At 40.4% G+C, this 24,311-nt stretch overlaps 1 protein-coding gene across 1 annotated transcript; it reads right to left on the bottom strand.

The window, feature by feature from the left end:
* Nucleotides 1-481: 481 nt before the first annotated feature.
* LOC134646659 (desmoglein-2.1-like) lies at nt 482-16,564 on the bottom strand. Its single transcript, XM_065469461.1, has 16 exons — nt 16,527-16,564; nt 15,024-15,244; nt 14,734-14,801; nt 11,025-11,153; nt 10,037-10,192; nt 8,901-9,042; nt 8,331-8,494; nt 7,419-7,553; nt 6,781-6,966; nt 3,880-4,289; nt 3,655-3,797; nt 3,333-3,554; nt 2,837-3,079; nt 2,169-2,302; nt 1,727-2,026; nt 482-1,492 (listed from the first exon to the last, which is right to left on the bottom strand). The coding sequence occupies exons 1-16, from the start codon at nt 16,562-16,564 to the stop codon at nt 482-484; spliced, it is 3,702 nt and encodes a 1,233-aa protein (XP_065325533.1).
* Nucleotides 16,565-24,311: the final 7,747 nt, after the last annotated feature.

Below are 24,311 nucleotides of genomic sequence, written 5' to 3'. Positions count from 1 at the left end.
ATTCTGATTTATCAGCTTTATGATGTGATGAGTAATATGAAAGTAGTCTCTTCGATGACATAAATGCACCATCCAAAGGAGATTATGGATTACTGAATGGTTTGATTATTGCCACAGGTCTAAGTGCAACTGACCAGTTTTGCTTGATAGTAGTAACATTTCAAGGTGCAACATCTACTAAAATGTAATAAGGGTATCCTTTAATCTGTGAAATGATTATATTTCAACCAGGAAAAGCTGCACAAGCTGCATATCCCTCCACACACACACACACACACACACACACACACACACGCGCACCACCACCCTTCACCACCACCATTTGCTCTTACAGGCTTCCCATGAAAATACTGAAAGCACAAGATTAATACACTATTTTGAAACTAAAAAGGGTCATCTGTTGTCCAGGAATTCATCTGCCATTTAATGATTTTCTCTTGTCACCTTAAAAACCAGTAGGTGAGTCACTACAGTGAATGCTCTACTGATTTGCCTTTAAGGCAGTAGATTGGCTGCTCTTGCTGTAGATGACCTTTTCAGAGCCAAAGACCTCACTCTTCTTTGAAAGACCTCCCTCTTGAACCAGCTGCTCTTTAGTAATAGTTGGCTCTCCAACTGTCAGCACTTTCTTAGATCCTGAGACCCCTTCTGACAGTAGAGTACTTCCCTGAACAAGAAGACCCGGGCTTCCCTTTAGCACTTTCATTGACCCTGAAGGGGCCTTGCCTTTGACAACCATCATGGTCTGGGACCCAGACAAGCTCCCAGCTTGGATCAAGCCATTACTCCAACTATGGGTGTCACCATTCTCCACCAGCACCATTCCAGGGCCCTGGGCTTGTCCACTGGACATTAGTGTCTGCCCTTGAACGAATACTCCTTGGGCAGGTCCAGTCTGTGGGTTGTTAACCACTACCATGCCTTGAAGGTTGGTGGTTGGCGCCTCAGCCAGCAGCACAGTGTTGTGGACCTGTGGCTGGACTACATAATGCATTGGCTGCAACACAGGAGTGGTGGTGTAGTACATAGGCTGCTGCTGCTGCATTAGGAGCATCTGGCCTTGATTTGCCAACCCTGCTTTCATTGTGTTCATCTCTTCCCTCACCTTGGCTGTACTTTCCTTTACAATTTCAGAATGCTCAGTTGTCTTCATGACCACACTCTGCTCCACTTTGGAGATGGCAGGCTCCAGTTTGGGTGGAGGGGAGAGCTTTTGTGCACTCATCAAACTTGATACTGAGGTTTGAGTATTGATGTAGGCATTAGGAGTAGGGGGTAGCACTTGTTTGTCATTACAAGAAATTGTCTTGCCTCTGCACACCTCTGCAAGAGTCTTGAACATTGGTCCAAGGTCATCAAGAAACTGAAGGTCATTGTCTGACTCCAAAATGCTGCAGCAGCCTACTGAGCCAGCAGAGGACCCTTGGCCCTCATAGTCATACACCAAGAAACCGTCCTTCACGCCAAGTTTGTCATCTCCGCTGGCTGTCTTCTGTATAAAAAAAAAAAAAAAAAAAATACATTTTAAAAATAACGAAAGACATATTTATTAACGACAATGACAGCCAATAAAAAGTGAATAATATCCACATAAACATTATTAGTTGGAACATTGACATGTGTTCACATAACATCATTAGTAAAGCTACTACATATCATGTTTAGTGTTAAAACTTTCCATTTAATTAGCTGTTGAGCGTTTCACAGTTGTCAGCTAATTTCTCACCTGAGAGTAATACTGTGCCAGGAAGTGATGTGGCAGGGCCATGCTATCAAAAAGTCCACCTTGCCTTGATTCTCTGGTCTCAAACTCAGAATGGAAATCAGTGAAATCCCTCATTTCTTGTCTGTAGTCAGTTGAAAAACCATCTTGATAGGTGCCCCATTTCATCCCATTAATGTCAGTGAGAGATGCCTCGTAATCAAAACTTCCCACTGGTGCCACTGCTACATTTTTAACTGTGCCAGTAGTCACAAGGAGGGGATTCCTATCCACTTCTTGGAGTGAATTCAGTAGTGGCACTTCCTATAAAAGTCATACAATTGTTACAACAGTGAACAGTTTTTTATTGTGATTAAAAATCACTTTGATGGATCTTTCACAAAGACATCATCATCGATGCCGAGATTATTCTGGTTTTCAGCACTTAAAGTAGTTGCAGTCTCACCGTGTTTTCTCCCGGCCCTTCGGTGCGGTAGTTAATAAGGTGTGACTTGGTCTCAAAGTCAGGCATGTCACTAAAGAGGTCTGGAAACTGTTTAGCAGATCCACATAGGCAGAAGAACAATAGCAGAGGAATGACTGTAAAAAAATAAAATAAAAATGTTTTTGTTAAAGTGAAAGCTACAAATGGGGTGTGAGGTCCAAAGAAGGAGCAACAGTTTTTCAGAATGTGTAAAATCCCTAAAATCGATGTAATTACTGGGATTTCTTTAAGCTTTGGTAAGCTTTGGGGGATTTTAAATTGTTACACAAAGCTAATCTGTTTTATTTTTAGCAAGTGTAGAATAGTTTGGTCTGTAATTACTTTTGGCTGTGTATTTCCTATTGGGAGAGACACAGGGTTTATTAGGTAAACCCTGCTAGTACCAGTTTATGCCTCTTTTCCTAACCTGCTTTTATTCTCCATAAATCCCCCATAGATGGTGTTGTGATGTGATTGGCTGATTATATATTTATATAATTAAAAGCTGACCAAGTCTACCTAGAAAGTAGTCAGTAAGTTTTTAGGTAAGAGAGTTACATTTTGGTATGTTTCGAGTATCAGTATAATTCTTCCATTGTCCTTTTTTATCTTATCAAAATTCTCAAATAAAATAATCACATAATGCTTACTTAAGAGCAGTAGTAGGCCCGCTAGTATTGGCCAAATGCCCGCAGGTCCTAATGATGTTGTTTTGCTAGCACGAACATTGCTGCTTTGCTTTCCACACACAACTCCATCCTCGCAGGTGCAAACTTGGACCGTCATTCTCTGAGGTTCAGGGCAGGCGTGTCCCTGCTGATCCTTCACCACAAATTCCACTTCATAGACACCAGGCCAAACATCCTCCTGAGACCGCAAGATAGCTGCAGTGTCTGTCAGAAACCAGAAAAATGTGAAATAAGTATGTATATGCATTACTCATAGATTTACTCTTAGAGTGTATATGACAGATTGTAATCCACACTTTTTTCTCAGAATAAAAATTTTAAATTTGCAAAATAAAACAAAACAAACAAAGCAAACAACAACAAAACTTTGGTGTATTGATCTTTTCTCTCTTTTGTCACTGTTTTCTTTATTTAACTACTATATCTAAAAAAAAACAAACAGAAATCATCATCTCACCATTTAGATGCTCCACGTTCCATTTCCCCTTTGTGTTTTCTGGGATAATCTCAAACTGAAAAGGGGGGTCATTAGGATATGCGTCTTTATCATTAGCATTCACAATTACAGCATTTGCTGTGGTGCACAGAGTCTGGAAATTGCTGGTCAGGGTGGGGCAGTGGTCATTAGAATCTTCCACTTGGATGGCTATCGTACCAGTGGCTGTTTTACCAGGCATGTCTGTGGTGTAAAACCAGAAACAAACATATGTAATCCAGTATTTTCTTTTTTTTTTTGCTTTGATATTTCTCCAGAGAGTTCTTCAACATTCATGCCGTACCATCTGAAATGCAGAGTATTTTGGCAGTATATGTCCCATTGACCAGGTATGGAGATTCCCTGTCAGGCATCTTGTTCAGTTTGATCTCAGCTGTCTCTGGGTCAATCGTTAGCCAGTTGTCAGGGTCTGAGCCTTTGGCATATCTACAGCAGAAATAGACCAGTTATTAGTATCACTATTATTCTGCACAGAAAGAGAAGCTGACACATGTGTATGTGGACTGACTTGACTGCCTTGGCTGGTTGTCCAGTATCCCCATCTATTGCAGGGTAGCTTGCAATAACATTTTTAATGTTAAAGGATTTCCCTCCCTCTGAGACGGGAATAGCTTTGACTTTAGGATCAAATCGTGGCCCCTCAGGCTGGTTCTTCACATTGATTTTGATAGGATACGTTTTAAATCTTCCACCGCTTCCGCCACTTGCTCCACTGGCACCACCTTCACCTCCACCACCACCACCGCCACCACTACCACCACCACCACTACCACCACCACCACCACCACCGCCTCCACCACTTCCTCCACTTGCTCCAAATGCTGCACTTGCTCCACTGCCTCCACTTCCAACTAATGGATTCTTGTTCCTGACGGCTAAGCCTAGTTCAAGGTTCTTTACATCCTCATAATCCACAGCCTGTAAATGACAGATACAAGAACATATCTTTTAGCTCAAAAAATAATTAAAATGATTGATGACACATAAGAAACAATACAGTGTTTTATATGTATCTATAATTGGAGTGTTGCTATTGTTGATACATTTTTGCTTATTGTAAAACAAAAGTTTTTGTTGTTTTTTTTGTTGTTGTTTTTTTATAAACTAACCTGTAAATTATGCTCCTGTGCTATGTGTTATGAATGTACTGAAAAAAATAGTTAAAGTAATGGGCAGTAGTCATATAGCAATGGCCAGTAAACCTCATACAATGGTAATAGTTGTGTTCCAGCCAAGTACTACAGGGTAGTACAACAGGGACTTGACGCAAGCTGAATAAGCAAGTCAATGAAAGCTTAAAATATGTAAGGCAAAAATTAACGACTCTAAGCTTTATCGATAAGAGACACTTATCAAATTTTGGAATACTTTCAGTCTAAGTTCACATTGTAGGGTGTAATGTGTTCCAAAGTAACATATTATTGTAATGAGATTATATAACTCTGTAACAAAGTAATGAAATGTGTTATTGTACTAAATTCAATAATTTATATACAGCTACAATTATGCTGTTACTTGCATTACAGAGGTGCATCAGTTATCTGAACGACAGTTAGATAGAACAACAAAAAACAAAACAACACAAAACAAAGCTGAAAAAAAACAAAGCAAAAAAGCCCCCGAATATCTTTTGCTTCCTGTGTATTTGTGAACCTTTGGACATTACTCTTATTTTTATTGCCTGAAAAAATAAGAGCACAATAGTAATGTACAAACTGCATCTCGGACAGAAACAACTACATTACACTCCTAATACAACGTTTTCTTTTTGCAAGCATCTCCACAGACAGCATGCTAAAACAAAGCTAACAAAGAATCCTGAGTGATGTTAAAGCGTAGCATATGCTGACCCCAGGTCAGGTTGATCTTCAGCAGGTAACAAAAGAAGTGATTATTCCATGTTTATGTTTCTAAAGTAGAATCACTGTGGCATTCACTTTAATGTCTCTTTGGGGTGACATTCAGCTTTGCAATTTGTTGTCATTTTTGTGTTCATATGTGACATCAAAAGAAGCAAAGTATGTGTCCTCATTAGGACACATATTTATGTCAGTGTGTGGCACTCTAGCCTCTGGTTTATATTATTAGCTCAGATAGTTCTGTTTTTTATTATTAGGTTTAGATGATTTGAACATAATTATTAGGTAATTGCACGGAAATGCATTTCAGTATATGTTACAGAGTAACACAAGTAATGTAACAAGTTGGGTTATGAAGTAACATGCTGCATTACTTAAAAAAAGGTAACAGTAATGTGTAATACATCATTTCTTTTTAGAGTTATGACCCCAACACTGGTCCCCATCTACTAGCCAGATTAGGATTTGCAAAATTCAAAGCAAAATGTTGTTTTCTTATATACAGTTTAAATTTTAAAAATTGAATAACTAATCATATACTAAAGTGATTTAAATCTCCTCATTTTTCCAAATTTGATAGAGCAGAACACAACAATGGTTCATTTTAGTGAACAGGAGCTCATATTCCCCTAAGAGAATCAGCAGTATTGAGAATAGTGGATATATTAGTAAGTGGTGCTTAGGAAACAGAAGGCTTTTGGTCTTGTTCAGTGAAGGGGCTTTGTTCCACATAGCCCTCCAAGATATCCATGTACAATAAATGCACTATCGACTAGATGAGTCCCTAAAGCTGATTAACTGAAAACTTAATCAGTTAATCAGTATAGTGAGACACACAGGCCACTTTTCTTAAAGACCAATGTTAAAGCACTTCATCAGGAACACTAACCTGTAGCTACCTTGAGTGTGGGGAAATGTGTTTTTTTTTCTTTGTCAAGCACTGATTATTGACTATAATGTTTAATTGTATTTTTAAAAACCAATTAAAAACTAAATAAAAACGTTTTTTTGGTGCTTATTTAAGATATTCTACTAATAATTTTAACTCTGGTTCCTCTGTCTTCTTCAGGGCTTCCTGGTGGCAGCCAGTGTGCCCCTAGGGGTAGTCAGGGTGAGTTGGGGTGAGTGGTATTTTTAATAGCACTTCACTTTCGTTTCCTAACTAAATTACTAAAGGACCAGTGCATTTGTCTCTTTGTTATTTGATTACATTTTTTATGTTTAATCATATGTATAATCAAGTTTGTAACGGTGTTTCTTTAAAATTAAATTAGCGGCCATCTCTCTGCAGGTTCACATTTAATTTAGTCTAATGGCCACAGGTTCATTTAAACCAAAGTAAAACAAATCTTCATATATGTGAATAGCACTCTCATGAATGGCAGCATAGTCAACCATAGGAAACAATCATCATCATGCAGTGATCAAGGTTCTGATCCTTACCTCATTCATAAGAGGGCCATTTGCCACAAAGTTTGACTTTGCATTTGCCAGATAGTAAAAAAGCTGAGTAACAGCACATAATTTCTTCTTAATTAAAAAGGCTGTACCTTGTCAAGCATTAAGATGCCTTCATTGGTGTTGGGGTCTGTTTTAATGCTGAAATACCCAGCCTCATTGCCTTTGACGATATCAAACACAGCTTCCCAGTTGTCTGTGCCTTTTAGATCCAGGTCCTCTGCTTTGATTCTCATTACCTCCACACCTTGTGTGTTCCCCTCAATGCTTCCTTCGTACTGTAAGTGAAACACATAACATGAAATTAGAGTTCAGCTGTGTCCAGGTGTGTTCACTTTGCCCTAATCTCCTCCTGTGTATATACTGTCTGTGCCACTCTGTTCTTGGTCACATCCTCACTCATGTTGTGTGAGCCTCCTCAGTCTGTTCTGTCAGTCCTATCCTGCACATTATTTGTTTTCAGTGCCATTTGAAATAACTTTTTGATCTCAGCCAATAAAAAAAGTTATTTAATCACTGACATGCAAATCAATTCATAATTCTATGTAAGTTTCTTTTTTTCTGGATTTTTGGTTGATATTTTGTCTCTCCCATTAAAATGAAACCATGTTAAAAATAGATACTTTTCAGTTCTTTCTAAGATAGGAAACTTGTAAATTCAGCAGGGGGTGAAATAAGTCTTTTCCCTACTATATATGTTAATATAGAGGAATGTAAGGAAGAAAGGTACCTGCTCTTTTTCCAATGTGGGAGAATTATCATTCACATCAAGGATATTTATGATAATAGAGGTAGTTCCAGTGTTTCCCTCTGGATCTCCATTTCGATCTTGACCTTTTATCGTCAGAATGTACTTACTACATGTCTGAAATGAAAAGACATCAAAATAGTCATTGAACAAAAAAGTTTGTACAATAATGCAGTTAGAACAGAGACTTGGGATGTTATCAAGATGTTTCATCATTTTTGTCATAGGATCTAACTGAATGGTATATTTTCAAACTGTGTAAAAAATTAAAGAAAATAAGTATAAAAAATTTAAAGTTTAGCTAGCAAAGAGGATGTTATTGGCAATTTTCCATTGCAACCAAAGGAAAATAATCAGTGTTATAATTATAATAATTACTTTTCTAAAATTGGTTAAATGATTGCAATTTCATTAACACAAGCACAACAGAGAATACTGTTGATGAAATGGTGAAAAAGTTAAAAGATTTGTTAAATAGGGTAACATGGACTTTACTGTATCCTGAATATTTGTGCTTGGATGTTTGCTTTGTTTACCCCAGTAAGCTCGTTCAATAATAATAATGGCTCTAAAGGTCCATTCTGAGGACACAGAGACTGAGGAATGCATGCAACAGGTCATCGAAAAACACAAAATAAAAAACAAGCTCAATTGTGTCGAGGACTGTGGTTTACTGTTCCACCTGCCCCTTCAGCTGCCACTGATCTCTTTTACTATATGCTCCAGTGTATCATTAATATGGTTTTTTTCTGATAAATAGGAAGTTTTTTTCTCTCTATTTAAAATGTCCATACGATTATATATCTCACCAGTGTCCCGTGTTATTAAAGAACTTTCTTGAATCACATAGTCGAACATACAGTCTAAACTGAACGCTGTTAGTATAGTTCATACCTCTCTGTCCAGAACAGGCCTTTTAACAAAGATGGATCCATTTTTTCTGTCTATGTAGAACATTTCATCCGCTGGATTCTGAGCTATGATGCTATAAGCAATCTGAGAATTTTCATTTCCTGGTTCATCAGCATCAAATGCAGTGACTGTGGTAACGAAGGTACCTGCACCATTAAATGAAAAAAGTCACAGTGTCTTGCTCTGGTTTTAAAACAATGATACAAACTTGTCAAGAAGAGCTCCTAACTGTTGTGTGCCATTGTAGTCTCAGTCTAAGTAGGTTATTATGCTATTTACATAATGGACAAATGTTTACAGAAAATTGTTATTTACAAGATTAGACAATAAATAAATGTATAAAAATAATAATAATAGTGAAATAACATGAACTGCAGAACGCAGGCTGTCTGTAACCTCCAGCAGCTCATTGGAAAAAGTTTAGCAATTTGATCACTCAATTACACAAACACTATTACAAAATCAAAATCCTTTGTTTAATTTATAATTCAATCATTTAGTTTTACACCGCTCACTACCATTACAAATTTGAATGAGATTCACACCACTGACCTTTAGGACTGAGCTCATCTACTTCAGCAGGATCAACATCTGGAAATACTGGAGAGTTGTCATTCTCATCTATAACCTTGATTCGTAAGTCAGTTTTGTTTTCTGCAATTGTGCCATCATTGTACGTAGCAACACCAGACAACTGAAAGAGTAGTAGATAAAAATGTAACCATTGTTGTTCGTTATTTAGCTTGACATAAACTACAACACCTTGCATTGTGGATTTACCACCAGTAAAGGTGTATTTTACAAGTTTAGGTGACAAAGGTTAGTGAAACCAATTTAGTATCAGAGCAAATACTATATATTACAGTGAGCAACAGAAAAAATATCTTTGTAGAACGTTATATTATCATGGCAAAATTGGTCTTTCTTCTTTTCTATAAAATGCCATCACTTCATCTTTCTTTACACAACTATGACTGAAAATGGTATCCTGTAACCTTTAACATGTTTCTAATTGGCCATTGATATGGTCGACAGCTGTGCTCACACGTTTACATACATTCATCATAGGCATGAGTGCCATGATAGTTTGGAACTTTTAATTATTTCTTTGAAGTGTTCCCAATTATATATACAGGCTTTTAAGCACAGTCCACAAATTTTCAGAAATCAGTGGCCTTTTGGAAGACCCAGTTGTGCCCAAGCTTCGTCCTTACTGATGATTTGAAGTGAAAATGAAGAATTTGAAGTTAGTCTTTCTTCTTTATTATTCCATTCACTTTGTGCAATGTATCAGCTGCACTGGGAGCAAGTAGTTCCAGAACATGGTGCAACCACCACCATGCTCACCATGATTGCACAGCCGAAATGCCGTATAATCATTTAGAAAATTATTAGTCTGTTTTTACCTGGTTAAATAAAAATCTAATTGAGATTAAAAATCAAATTTCCAAGAGATACCTGGCATCATGGCAGCAAAAGTCAAAAATACATGTAACACATAAGTACATAAAGAGAAGAGTTCAAAGAGTTCATTGGCCCAAAATTGAAATGACATTCATTCTGATGATGAGTATTTGTAAACGTCCACCACAGCTGTAGATAATTCTTAAACTATGTAGAATAAAGCACTGTATTAATGTATTTCATAATGCTTTTTATAGTCTAGACAGCTGTTTAATCTTACTCACATTGTAAGTATCAATCACTTCCCTGTCAAGCAATTTAGTGACACGAACATCACCAGTATTGGCGTCAACCACAAAGACATGGAAAGGATATTTGTTTGCCCCAACACCTTCCAGGGAGTAGCGAAGATTTGAGCCAACTTGATAATCGGATCGAATCTGAAACACAAGGTGGAAGACTTCATTATTTCACCACATATGCACCAAAAAAAACAAGAGCACTAGTAATTCAATCTAGCGTCACTAGGTCTATCAAATGATTATTTCTGTCAAACAAATTTAAATATTAAACACAGATAACGCATGTAAACACAAAATGCAGTTTCTAAATCGTGTTTATTATTAAGGGGGTAAAAAATCCAAACCTAAATGTCCCTGTGTGAAAAAAGTGGTTGTCCTCTGGTAAATGGACTGATTCTTATATAGCGCTTTTCCTCAAAGCGCTGTATATAACATGCCTCATTCACCGCCACTTCTAAATTGAAGTGCAAACTAATAAACATTCACACTCTGACGAAGACATTGGAGGGCATTTAGTATCTTGCCCAAGGATATTGGCATGCAGACTAGGGAAGCCAAGGATCAAACCACCAACCTTCCAATCAGTAGCTGATCCGCTCTACCACCTGAGCCACAGGCACCCCCGAAGCTAAATCTAATAACTGGTTGTGCTTCCTTTAGCAGCAACAACCATAATTTAAGTTATTTATTTTATTAAATAATTTGTTTTTTACATGAATTCTTATTATATGTGAAACTGAATTAGTCTTATTCTTACAGCTGGTGGTGTTAAATTGTCAAATAATAAAACATTTTTAAACAGTATGCTAATCATCAGAATCAAAATATTTCAATACATAAAGGAAATTAGTGTGCCACTGGTGCTCCAAGACAGTAAGAACAGTAACTAGCTAAACTAAAATAAATAATACAATAAGGAAATAATAGTCAGCAGACAGAATCAAAGTAAAATTAAGTATCAGTGACTTACCTTAGCAATCATCTTCTCTTTGGTGTAATCTACATTTTCCTTAAGAAGCTTTGGAGGAAAAACCCATTCTCTTCTTTTTCTTACCAAACTGTATCCAGAGTTGTGACTCTCTACAGCAAGAGCTTGGAGCTATAACACAACAGATGTTATTATATCAGCATGAAGTCTTACTTAACTGAAAATCTATATACAGTTAAATGGTGTTAAATATCCTTACATGGGAGATCTTGGAAGAAATATTTAAAAACAGAAATTTAAGGCCACCAATATGTTTCAAAGGAGTTAACTGAACATAACTGTCATGGTCCTGTGTCTGTGACCCAGCGTTTATGTTTTGGGCATTTTTGACCTTGTTTACTTTTATTGTAGTGATCTGTGATTCTAGTTTGCTGTTGCTTCCTCGCTTCCTCATATGAATAGTTCTTAGTTTCTTGTTCGTTTAGTCTCTTCATTTTTGTGTCCCAGTTGTCTCTTCCTCATGTGTTCCACCCAGCTCGTCACGCCTCCCTCGCTCTCTGTCGCTGTGTTGTGTTTCCTGTTTTATTTTGTCTGGTTAAGCCTGATTGGTTCCTCGTTCCACAGCTGCCTCCACTTCCCTGATCATCCTGCTGTGTATTTATTGGGTGAGATTCTCTATGTCACTCATCGGATCATCATTTCATCTCGTCTCATGTTTCAGGTTTCACGTTCAGGTTTCACCATCTTCAAGTGGTTCAATAAACTCCATTTTCCAAAAAAGTTGAATTTTCTGGTAATTATTTCATCATTCACTGTAAGTTTTTCTATCCATGTATCATGTTGCTATACTGACAGTGTATTGGTATTTTCTGTCACACAGAAAAATAAAGCCACTGCCAATCAGATGGTCCTAGCTTCACTTCTCTTCTGTTTTCATAATTCCATCAATTTTGACAAGAATTTCCACCATGTTTGACCATGGCTGTAGACACTCACTGTTCTACTTCTCTCCTGACCTCCTCTGTACATACAAAGATTTAAGACAGAATTTTCAAATGTGGATTCATCATTCCATGAGACCTGTTAGCACTGATATTTACTTAATTCCTTGTGTAACTTGGAATACCTCAGCCTTTTCTCCCTGTTTCCCTATTTTAAGAATGACTTGTTAACAGCCACCCTTCCACTAGGACCATTTCTGAAAAGGCTTCATTGACCAATAAATAGACCAAATGGAGTGTGAAATTCATCTCCCTGCGTCAGGTTTTTCTTGAGTTTTTCCTTTTTCTTTAGACATAGCTTTGAGATGCTGTCCATGTACAGCACATATTTTTTTATGCTGGCCGCATTCTTCACTTTTCTAGCTCCTCAAATTTGTTGGGGACATAGTAATGATATATATGTCAGCACTCTTAGAACCCAGTTTTATATTGATATAGTTTATTTTTGTTCTCACGTTTACACGGATTCGTTCTTTATTGGTCAGGATATACGTTGGAAAGCCTTGCACAAAAATACTGTTTGTTGTTGAAAACATATAGAGGACTTCTGCCCTGTTTTAATGATCTTGATATCAATGATGCATCAATTCAAAATACAGTCTTGGATTACGGAATCTGTCCTCGCTTGTTTTTGCGGCTTTAAAAAGTTACATTATTAAAACATTCAAAATTCCTTTTTTTATTGCTACTCATACACAGAATAATTCACAATAATTATCACTGGTTCATATTTACAGATTAAATAAAAGGGGCATTGGGTCATGTTCCTTTCTAAACTTCCTGATGTCTCTAACTGAAAAATAAATAAATAAATAAATGTTTAAAGTCACTGCTTTTGCTGAAACCCCATTGATAACTACAGGGAAAATCAACCTCATACCTTGTGACATAGCTTTGTATGTTGATGACGAATTACTTTTTGTTACATTTAATTGCTAAAGAATGTAAGGATCGTCATTTCGAGTCAGCACCTTAAGCTTAATGTGTTTATAAAAAGATGTTTCAATGATCAGTGAAAAAGTTTTAATTTTTATTTGACTTACAGAAAGAGAGAGAGAGAGCAAAGTCACTGCCACCATGATGATGATTATACAGGTTAGTGATCTGTAGCCTAAACTACTGTATTTTATCAACATCATGATGTGCCAAACTGTGGTGACTGAGTTTGGCTTCCAATACTTATGTCCTCCAATACTGTGTACAATCGAGATTATTCAGGATTACTAACTTCACCATTTCTATGTATTTACCACTAAAGGTGTATCACTTGTATTGCCTCCAATATGTGCAAAACTACACAATTAACAATATGAGTGTAATTAAATTCTAAACATTAAAGTAATGTTAAATGGTTAACACAGAGACAGACAAGGAAACCTGAACAGACATCGAAAAGATAATGAAACCAAAACTAGAAAAAAAAACATTTTAAGTGTATCTGTATCCTTGTGTTTGTGTTGTTCCTGTAATATGAAAATAATGCTAGTTCAGGCTCATCATTGCATTGTATGTTATTAATGTTGGTTTATTAGTTTTATTTTTTAAAAACGATATCGTCATTATAATGTTGGTCCAGGATCAGCATCACAACTGACCAATGGCAGTAAATAATAGGAACAACACCAGCACAGTTCATCGCATACACCCCTGTATGTCATACCTCTCATTAATCCAAATGGAAAGCAGCTGAAAGTAACTTTAATGTAAATGGCTCGACCTTTACATTTTCTAATCTATTTTTTTGAAATTAGAATCACCAGTTAATCTAACATAAGTAGGTAAACAGCTTTCTAGCTGGTAAAGTATTGGCATCACAGGAGAAACACACCCAATCACTCCATCTAGAGAAAAATTTCACATGGAATACTTCAAGCTTCCAGAGAAGGGAGTGCCCTCACACTTCTAAATAGAAGATGCTCGGCCAAGTATGCAATGACAGCTAAACATTTTCAGTTACACTTAGTTATAACTACTATCAGTGAGTTGGATGAGAAAATTATGTCGTGTTTCTATATAATAGCAACAGCTCATTTGCTGAAACATCTTCCAGAATTCAGAAAACAGAAATTAAACAAAGACATTTCAAAAGCAGTTTGGTTAAGTGGTGAAATAGCTTTTTCTTTTTTGTCTTCTTCTTCTTCCTTACTTTTTAAATTAAAAAAAGCACTGAACTCACCGCAAACACCAGCAACACAAACACGGGAAAAGAAGCCCGAGTCATGATCGGGGAAAGCTCCAAACGAATGTTATCCGATCAAGTGAACCGACAGAGTTCTGGAGGCTATGCTTCCTGAATGTGACAGTTGAAACGAGATGAGGTGATTTATCACAGAGCTTATCAAGGAGGAGGGACTCTTTCTCCCTCTCCCGATCTCAAGTAGACAAAGACACCCCCCCCCAGCCATAAATAAGTGTTGTGCCAGCAGAGCGACTAATTTTACAAGGGCAGATAAAACTTTGTAGCCGTATAAATGTCTGTAATAAATAATAAAATTATTAATAATAAAAATGTTGGACAGTAGTTTAGTATTAAAAGCCTGTTCGAATGTTTGTGTGCTTTGCTCAAGAACAGAAAAGGGCTACTACTTTTGGCCTATGTGTAAGTTAACAGACTTATCAATATGACACTGATATAGTCGACACCTTCATAACTTATTACTATCATAGGTTTGAGGGTCTTTCAGCAATGATGGCACTTTTTTCCAAAGAGACTGGTCATTTGTCAGAGATCAATAGATGTAATTCTATACCTGCTGAGTGCTGATCTGAAACTTCACCTGATCTGGAGCAGGTGAAATTAGAGAAGGAGATTGCGACACTGAAGGGAGGGAGATAGACAAAAAGGGCGAGACAAACCAAAAGACAAACCTAAAGACAAGTCTGACTTAACTGGGAGACGTAAACTAAAAAAATCCTGAAACTCAAGAGCGCAAGGTAACTGAACTAATAATAATGGATTGCATTTATATAGCGCTTTTCAAGGCACCCAAAGCGCTTTACATTTCCACTATTCATTCACACACTGATGAAGGCAAGCTACAGTTGTAGCTTGTAGTGGCTACACAGCTGCCCTGGGGCAGACTGACAGAAGCGAGACTGCCATATCGCGCCATCGGCCCCTCTGGCCAACACCAGTAGGCAGTAGGGTAAAGTGTCTTGCCCAAGGACACAACGACCAGGACAGAGAGCCTGGGGATCGAACTGGTGACCTTCCGGTTACAGATGCACTTCCTAACCCCCTGAGCCACGGTGGCCCGCAAACTAGGAAATAGAAGACATACAGAGAACATAATAATGAATAAAATAGACTCAAAATTGTGTAAACAGAAAACACTGGGTCAGTGATCCAGGTACCCTGACACCTAATAATATCCCATAAATAATATCCTCTTTAAAGATAGGGACTGTCCATATCATGTGTCATGGTGGGCTGTGTGGCAGGCAGGCAGGAGTGGTGGACCCAAAGTGCAGAACTCAGACACGGAAGTAAAACTTAAAGCGCAGCTTAATTGCTGGGGGAAAAAACCTCTTGATCAATTAAACTCACCAAAAAACAAACAAAACTCTGAACAGAGGAAATAAGGACTAAAACACTGGAAAAGAAAAACGGAACCGGAGCATGAGACAAAAAACACAGCAGAGAGCAAAGGAAAACATAGGGCTTATGTACACAGGGGAGTAATCAGGGAATGGGAAACCGCAGGGAGACACAGCTAGGAGAAATTAGGCTAAAGAGACAGGGGAGAAGTAAAACTGAACACATTGACATCAGACATGAACATGAACCTTAAAAACAGGAAACAAGACACACTTTACTAAGACACGGACTTGACAGAGAGAGACAGACTTGACACTGAACTAAACCTGAATAATAACAATAATCAAAACAATATCACTAAATAATCAGAACGTAAATCATAATTCAGAAAAACACCAAAACATAAGAAACAGAAAAAGCTGGGTCAAAGTGACTCAGAACCATGACACTATGAACTATTTGTTTTTAAATAAATGGTAAATGATCTGGTTCAGTAGCACTTTTCTACAACTTTCCTCTTTTTTTATGCTTAAGTTCTCTAACATTCCCACACATGCATACCTGGTGCCAAGGATTGAACCACCAACCTTCTGATGACCTGCTCTACTACCAAGTCATTATTGTGTATCCAGGTCCAAATTAATGAATGTGTCGAAAAGATTAGAACAAAATACATGATTTTAAAGCAACCCTGAATTTGTTGGATGAAAATATTAAGCAAAGAACAACAGTGCTCACTGCTGGGTTTGATAATGTGTGCCACACTCAGACAAGTGATGTAGTCTTAGGTATATACCTTTTTTTTTGGCATTCAGATGTATATCCTTGTATGCTGCCATGAGTATTTACCCACTCGTGATTTGGATTTCTTCTGTTAGTGTATACTGGCCTTTGTTGAGTGTGAACCTTGTTATTCCTTGTTTTTATTTTAAGCCTTTGTTCTATTGTCACATAATCACCATAGATATTGTTTGTTTGTGTAAAGTGCTACAGCCTGAAGATAACCTCCTGGCTTCTTCCAACAGGAAGAGGTGTGCTGACATGTTCACACAATGTATGGCATCTATAGCATTTTTCTAATCTTAGTAATCACTCCAGACTACAAGCCAGATTTTACCCATACATTTGGATAGCACTTCTTTCTGTACATTTCTACTTCTTCATCTAGCTCATATGATTAACTAATCTGGAATCACCAATTAACTCAAAACATGGCTTAAGACAAGGGAGGGAGGGAGCAAATCCCATACAAGTGCAGGGAGAACATGCAATTTTTCTACTTCTTATATTTATCTAATGAAAAAAGCAACTGAAATGGGAGAGAAATTCTGTGGAACTCTATAATCAACTTAATTGTTTGGAACCGTCCAAGACTGTCAAGCTGTTTACTGTCATCAAGGGATAGTTCCACGAACAACAGGCTGGTGGGCTACTTATGCTTGTGCTGGTCGCTCTGTGAGTTCTGGAGAAGACAATAGTTATAATATCCAAAAAGCTAAAGTGAAACTGAGTGTTAAAGTAAAGTTAAAAGATTTCACTGCAACCACTACATTTTTTGGAAGACTGCACACGTACAAATTTGCACACACTCCCTCATTTCAGAGTGCTTCACTCTGAATAGCCATATGCAAATGACACAGTCACAGAGAGAGACGGTGTGGTGTTTTATTTCACTTGAAAACAGGTGTGTGTATGAGTCATGGTCCCAGAAAATGAAAAAAGTTAAATGAGCGGGGGTTCTTGCTGTCAAAAAGTCCACTGAATCTTTGGGAAGACATAAACAAAAGGTTTTTGTGCCAAATGCTGATCACACACTGAGTCAAATAGTCAAAAGTAGGGGGAAAAAAATTGTCTCAGTATCATTTTCCTCATCAAATCAAGATTTTGTGCCTCCATTAATTACACTAAGATTGCTGTTGCTCTTTTGTAACCTATGGCCATTGGTATTTGTAATTTATAAATATTATATAATTATTATTTATTATTCATAATGGTCGTGATCAGAAGAAGAAGAATTTATTAATTATAATACATTGGGAATCTGCTTTATCACAGTAGCTAAAATATGAAAAACAATTAAATAAAAATAAAACGACTGACTAAATAAAATAATGTGTAATTAAGTTCATGGCCAGAAACAACCACATGCTGGATTTCTCAGTAAGTCATCAAGTAATGTTGGGAACATTTTAATGAAACCAGAATGGTTCTACAACAAACATGAAAACACAGGGTGTAAGGACTGTGAGGTGTGTCTGTCTGGTTTTTCAGGTTAGGCCTTCTCTGTTATGTCTCTGATCCACTTCCTTTGAACTCTGTGCTTAACTAAGCTCCCTCCCCACTCGAGCTTTTACAACATTGCCTCTATAGTTTAAAGAAACCTGTTGTACATTACCATGAGAAATTACATATGCCACTCAAACAAAGACGATGTCTTTCACAGAAGACTAGAGAACCTTTAAATTTTGTGTGGTTATGGTAGTTTTACAACTTTATTTGAAAACAATGAAGTCATGATTTATGTAGAAATATACTTTACTGTTTACTACATTAGTAGTAAACAGGAAATATTATTAATATTATTAATCCTTGTGATTAATTGCAGAGCCCACAATATGTTTCTATGTCCTGTTACCAGCTTTATAGTTGTGTTGACTGAATTAATGTGATGTTTAGTTACACCACCACACAAAAGTTTAGACACATCTTCTCATTTAATGATTTTTCTTTATTTTTATGACTATTTACATTGTAGTTTCTCACTGAAAGCATCAAAACTATGAATGAACACACATGCAATTATGTAGTAAATAAAAAAGTGTGAAAAACATGTTTTATATTTTTGATTCTTCAAAATAGCCAAAATACCCTTTGCTTTGATTACTGCTTTGCACACTTGTGACATTGTCTTGATGAGCTTCATGAGGTCGTCACCTGAAATGGTTTTCCAACAGTCTTGAAGTTCACAGAGATGCTCAGCACTCTCCACTCTAGCAGTGGAGAATTATATCCTTAAACTTAGTTATAGCACTTTCAGAGAGACATTTACTGTGATGGGTGAATGTATTGCCCACTGTTATGTAATCCGTTACTGTAAATTTAAGTGTTATTAGGAAATAGACAGAAGTGGGTTTCAGGAAATACTGTTAAATGTTCAGTTTTTATACCACATGTCAGAGCAAGATCTAGAGTTCTCTCTCTTGTTCTCCTCAATGCTACCTTCATACTATAGGTGGAGAATATGGGGTTATTTCAGCAATATATTGTATATATTTGTAAATAACTACACAGTTGATTTAAAAGAGAGCAAGAAAGAAAACTACCTGCTCTTTTTCCAGACTTGGTAGGTTGTCATTCACATCACCAACAGCTATAGTAACAGTGCCAGTTCCAGTGTTCCCCTCTGGTTTACCATTTAGGTCCTGACCTTTTACTGTCAGAATATACTGATCACATTTCTGAAATCACAGACCAATAAGTTACTAATTTCTTAGAGAGACTGCATCACACTTTACTGTCGCAGTGTTTCTGGTTAGCTATCCATTAGGTAGGTAGGCAGAATAGCTAACCAGGAACACTTTCAGTGATCAAAGGAAAAAAGCTCCTGTCCACTGATATAAATTTGGTGACTAGTGTAGTCCATGAATTTGCCTTTGCCTCATGTTCTCCAGTGCAGGATTAGAGAAGGATCATAGGAGCTCGTACTAAAAAGACTGTTTCTCTACTCCAAGTGTCTTTGTTCTGGTCACAAAGAGATCAGAACAAAGTTTCATGACAGCTGGGATAGGCTCCAGCACCCCCCGCGACCCTGACAAGGATAAGCGGAAGTGAATGGATGGAACGAACAACAAAAAACAAATTACCTGAGCTGCAATAAAATGGTAATAACCAAGATGATAATTCTTTTTGGTAAATAATAGAAATATCAGTTGATTAACATGACTGCTCATAACTCTAATAAACATTATGTATTTACTGGATTTTACTGCCTGAATAATGTCTTAAACTAGATTTTCATTGGACTTTAAGATTCAAATGCTAGATTAATTATTTTACATCGAATTTTATTAATAATCATATTGTTATCATGATTATCATTGTCATCAAATATCAAATAAAACATTAACTACATAGCTATGAAACTGTCACGGTATGGCATGGCGGACCGTGGGGGTGTAGGGAATGAGGAGGACCCAGGCGCGGTGCTCTGTGTATAAACAGTGCGTTTATTTACAGTGGTGGAAATAACAACAATAATCCCCGTGTTTTCCCCGGACTCCCGTGTCGTGTTCTCCTAGTGCTCTCTGCTCCCGTGTCTGCACTCCCAGTGCTCGCTGCTCCTCAGACCTTCCACGCTCCTCCTGCGGGAAACAATAGTGGCAGCTGTCAGGACACTCAACAATGGCAGGCATGCACTTAACAACTGGACCTAAACTGGGTGACTAACATGGAGTCTCACGCAATGATCCCGCGTTGGTGGGAGCTCCAAGACTCTCTTAAGTAGCTCCCCCGACGAGGCCTGATCAGCAGCAGGTGTGTGGCTTTGGGTGTGGCCAGTCCGCCAGCAGGGCCACACCCACCTGGCCTGAAGGCGCCCACAGAGACACATACACACACAGACACATATGCACAAACAGAGAAGGGGGAGCAACACCAAAAATACATAATAATATAATAGGTCCATGACTGCCCAGGGGTCCTGGGTCGCCCAGTCCCAGGACCCTGACAGAAACTGGTGTAGGTGTAGTTCATACCTCTCTGTCTAAATTGTTTTCGATGAAGATGGACCCGTCACTTTTCATGTAAAACATGTCATGAGGTGGTTTATAGTCTATGATGGTGTGAAAAACCTGTGAACTGGGATTGTTTGGTTCATCGACATCCGTTGCCGTTGTAGTGTTTTTTTTTTAAATTTTAAATATTGTATAACAAGAGAAAACTGCAAACATGAGCGCAAATCTTTTTTTCCCCCCTCACTCTTAACTGAAGCCTTTCAGTGTATTACCAAATACACAAACCGATACTCTCTTTCTGCCTGGACACGGTGCAGCACTTCTGCTATAATTTTGTTCATATTTAACAAAATAAAAATGCAGACATAAGTGTACACATTAGTTTTTGACTGCTAGTGAAAATTGTTTTCTTTACAAATAACTCTCACTGAACTAACACACCCAATCCTTCAAGATATTTGTACTCTCTGCTCATATTGCCTTCATATAAAATATATATATTTTTTGCCAGAACTTATCTTAACATTGCACTCAGCAACAAACAAATCCTCCCTAAGAAAAAAACTTAAAGCGCCAAATCGCATTATATTTTTTCACAGCATACAGTAGGGATCTCCAGGCCGCGAGTTTGAGACCCCTGGTTTAGTTATAAAATAGAAGAACTATTCCTTTTTGAAGTATCTTTATGACTGCATCATTGTAGCCATATTATAATCAATCCAGTCCGCCTTGGTAACTTATCACATCACAATTCTGCTCTATTTGTTACAATTTCTGCTAGCCAGCTCTCTCCTGAAAATGTTTTAATGTCAATGGCACTTTTTGCCGGGATAAATAACAGGATATGTAACAGTCACTTTCCAAAGATTGATTACAGCTTCTACAGCGTCTTGCCTGATAAGCGCATAATCACGTCTGTGGGAAATTGATTTTTCTAAACTAACACTCAATATACCACATTCTCAAACCACGTTTGTCCACGATTTGGACAGGGTGTTAGGAGGCCTGGGTCGTTGACCCAGGGTTTTTGAGTTTGTTATATTATTTATAATTTCTAGTTTTTGGTTTCTTTGAGTTCTGTCTTATGGTTTATGTCTCTGTCGTCTCTAGTTGCTCTGTCTCCCCTGTCAGCTGTATCCCCTTTTCTAGTTCGCGTCTCTGTGTATCCTTAGTTGCTATATCCCCGTGTCCAGTCAGTCTGTGTCTGTAAGTTCAGTCTGTGTTGTGTTTCCTGTTTTACTTTGAAGGTCTCTGTCTTTTCTCAGTGTGTTCAGTGTACGCTTCTTTGTCTCGTTAGTCCTGATTTGCCCCAGCTGTGTTTCCCTCCTGTTGCCCATTCCCTGATTACTCCCTCTGCGTATTTAAGCCCTGTGTTTTCCTGTGCTCTCTGTCGTGTTCTACCGTTTACTTAGCTGTGTGTTCTGTTAGTCCTCTGGTTTAAGTTTATTTTGATTTTTTTCCAGTCATGTTATGTTACCCTTTTTTGAGTTCAGTATTAAAGCTGTTTTGAGTTCACCTTTGGTCTCCGGAGTCTGCACCTTGGGTCCTATTCCTGTCTGCACACAGCCTGCACCTAACAGAAGAACGCGACCAGAAAATGGACCCCGCAGACTCTTTTTCCTCAGAGGACAACGCTGAGATGGAGCGAATGGTGAGCCTGCTTGACCGCATTGCCCAGTCACAGGATTTACGGACTATGGCAGTCGGGTTAAGTGCAGTGGATGCCATCATTCGGCATAACCCTCAGCTTTGTCAGTTTGCCAAAGACACTAAGTTGGATCGCACCATTACTGCCTGGAGAGAGCAAGTCAAGGCTAGTGAGCTTGTCCTCTCTCTCACTAACTCTTCCTCTTTGCTGCCCCAGTACCACATACACAGCCCACCTGCCTCAACACTGCCACGGACTTCCTCTCCCTCGCCACACCAGCCGGGACCTCGTTCGCCTGCCTTTTTCCTGGCAGCTATGTGGTCGGAGGATGAGGAGGTGGTCTCCATGTCTCCACCAGTTCCTGTTCCCTCATCCCGGAGGAAACAGCGCCCTCGCCACCGCCACTCCTCTCCTCCGTTGCCTGTTCTGCAGCCTGGTCCCGCTGGAGGGTCCGAGGGGCCCGTCCAGCCTTCTGTTCCCGCTGGAGGTTCTGGAGAACCGAACCAGCCTTTGTTCATCTCCGCTGGAGGGTCCGAGGGGCCCGTCCAGCCTTCTGTTCCTGCTGGGGGTTCTGGAGAACCGCACCAGCCTTCTGCCTCCGCTGGAGGGTCCAAGGGGCCCGTCCAGCCTTCTGTCTCCGCTGGAGGGTCCGAGGAGCCCGTCCAGCCGTCTGTTCCCGCTGGAGGGCCCGAGGAGCCCGTCCAGCCTCCTGCCTCGTCGGCTGGAGGGCCCGAGGAGCCCGTCCAGCCTCCTGCCTCGTCGGCTGGTGGGCCCGAGGAGCCCGTCCAGCATCCTGCCTCGTCGGCTGGAGGGCCCGAGGAGCCCGTCCAGCCTCCTGCCTCGTCGGCTGGAGGGCCCGAGGAGCCCGTCCAGCCTCCTGCCTCGTCGGCTGGAGGGCCCGAGGAGCCCGTCCAGCCTCCTGCCTCGTCGGCTGGAGGGCCCGAGGAGCCCGTCCAGCCTCCTGCCTCGTCAGCTGGGGGTCTTGGAGGACCCAGCCAACACATCCTCATCTCTACTGACGGTTCCGGGGAGACCGTTCAGCCACCGCCTACGTCGCCGCCTGCAGTGCCACCGCCTACGTCGCCGCCTGCAGTGCCACCGCCTACGTCGCCGCCTGCAGTGCCACCGCCTGTTTCGTCGCCTGCAGCTTCGTCCTCGCCTGGTCCAGCTTCAGCTTCAGCTTCGTCTCCTGGTCCAGCTTCAGCCTCGTCGCCTGGTCCAGCCCCAACTTCAGCGCCTACGCCGTCGCCTGGTCCAGCCCCAGCTTCAGCGCCTACGCCGTCGCCTGGTCCAGCCCCAGCTTCAGCGTCGCCTGCAGTGCCACCACCTGCGGCTCCCGCGCCGTTGCCTGCAGTGCCACCACCTGCGGCTCCCGCGCCGTTGCCTGCAGTGCCACCACCTGCGGCTCCCGCGCCGTTGCCTGCAGTGCCACCACCTGCGGCTCCCGCGCCGTTGCCTGCAGTGCCACCACCTGGGGCTCCCGCGCCGTTGCCTGCAGTGCCACCACCTGGGGCTCCCGCGCCGTTGCCTGCAGTGCCACCACCTGCGGCTCCCGCGCCGTTGCCTGCAGTGCCACCACCTGCGGCTCCCGCGCCGTTGCCTGCAGTGCCACCACCTGCGGCTCCCGCGCCGTTGCCTGCAGTGCCACCACCTGCGGCTCCCGCGCCGTTGCCTGCAGTGCCACCACCTGCAGCTCCCGCGCCGTTGCCTGCAGTGCCACCACCTGTTTCGTCGCCTCTGGCTTCTGCCTCGCCGTCGCCTGGTCCGGCTCTGGCTTCTGCCTCGCCGTCGCCTGGTCCGGCTCTGGCTTCTGCTTCGCCGTCGCCTGGTCCGGCTCTGGCTTCAGCTCCTCCTGCTCGTCCTGTCCGTCCTGCACGTCCTGTCCGGCCTGTCCGTCCTGCACGTCCTGTCCGGCCGCTTTCCGGGCCGATGATTGGGCGTCCTCGCCGTCGTGGATGGCCTCCTGACCTGCTCCGTCGCCGCCGGTGCCTCCCGCCCGGCCGGCCTCCTGAACTTTTTTTTGGACTCTTGGGCCATCATCCTCCGGGCCGGCCCCCTGAACTTTGTGTGAATTGTTTTTCCTGGCCGCCTGTGTGTTTTGTTATGTTGCTTTCTGGGCTCCGTTGTTTGCGCTTTTTTTTGTTTCTGGCTCCTTGTTTGGTTTGTTTCGAGCCCTCCGTCCTGTTTCCCCCACCGCCCGCCCTGGTTGGGTTGTTTTTCGCTTTTGGTGATTCTGGTTTGGGCTGTCTGGAAGCCAGCCCTTAAGGGGGGGGGGTACTGTTAGGAGGCCTGGGTCGTTGACCCAGGGTTTTTGAGTTTGTTATATTATTTATAATTTCTAGTCTTTGGTTTCTTTGAGTTCTGTCTTTTTTTTTTTCAATTCAATTCAATTCAATTTCTTTATTGTCC

This window comes from Pelmatolapia mariae, linkage group LG17 (assembly GCF_036321145.2).
Source record: "Pelmatolapia mariae isolate MD_Pm_ZW linkage group LG17, Pm_UMD_F_2, whole genome shotgun sequence".
In the NCBI taxonomy this organism is placed as follows: Eukaryota; Metazoa; Chordata; class Actinopteri; order Cichliformes; family Cichlidae; genus Pelmatolapia; species Pelmatolapia mariae.
Note: the sequence above shows the minus strand (reverse complement) of the source record. Positions and strands in the feature narration are given on the sequence as shown.

What these genes read in the sequence shown, in the direction of transcription:
- LOC134646659 (XM_065469461.1), bottom strand. Translation starts at nt 16,564, where the DNA reads ATGTCAGCACACCTCTTCCTGTTGGAAGAAGCCAGGAG. An exon ending in TTCAGATCAGCACTCAGCAG is followed by an intron (nt 11,154 to 14,733) that starts GTATAGAATTAC and finishes GTTGTGTTATAG; the next exon opens with CTCCAAGCTCTTGCTGTAGA. An exon ending in AAGTGATTGATACTTACAAT is followed by an intron (nt 9,043 to 10,036) that starts GTGAGTAAGATT and finishes CTACTCTTTCAG; the next exon opens with TTGTCTGGTGTTGCTACGTA.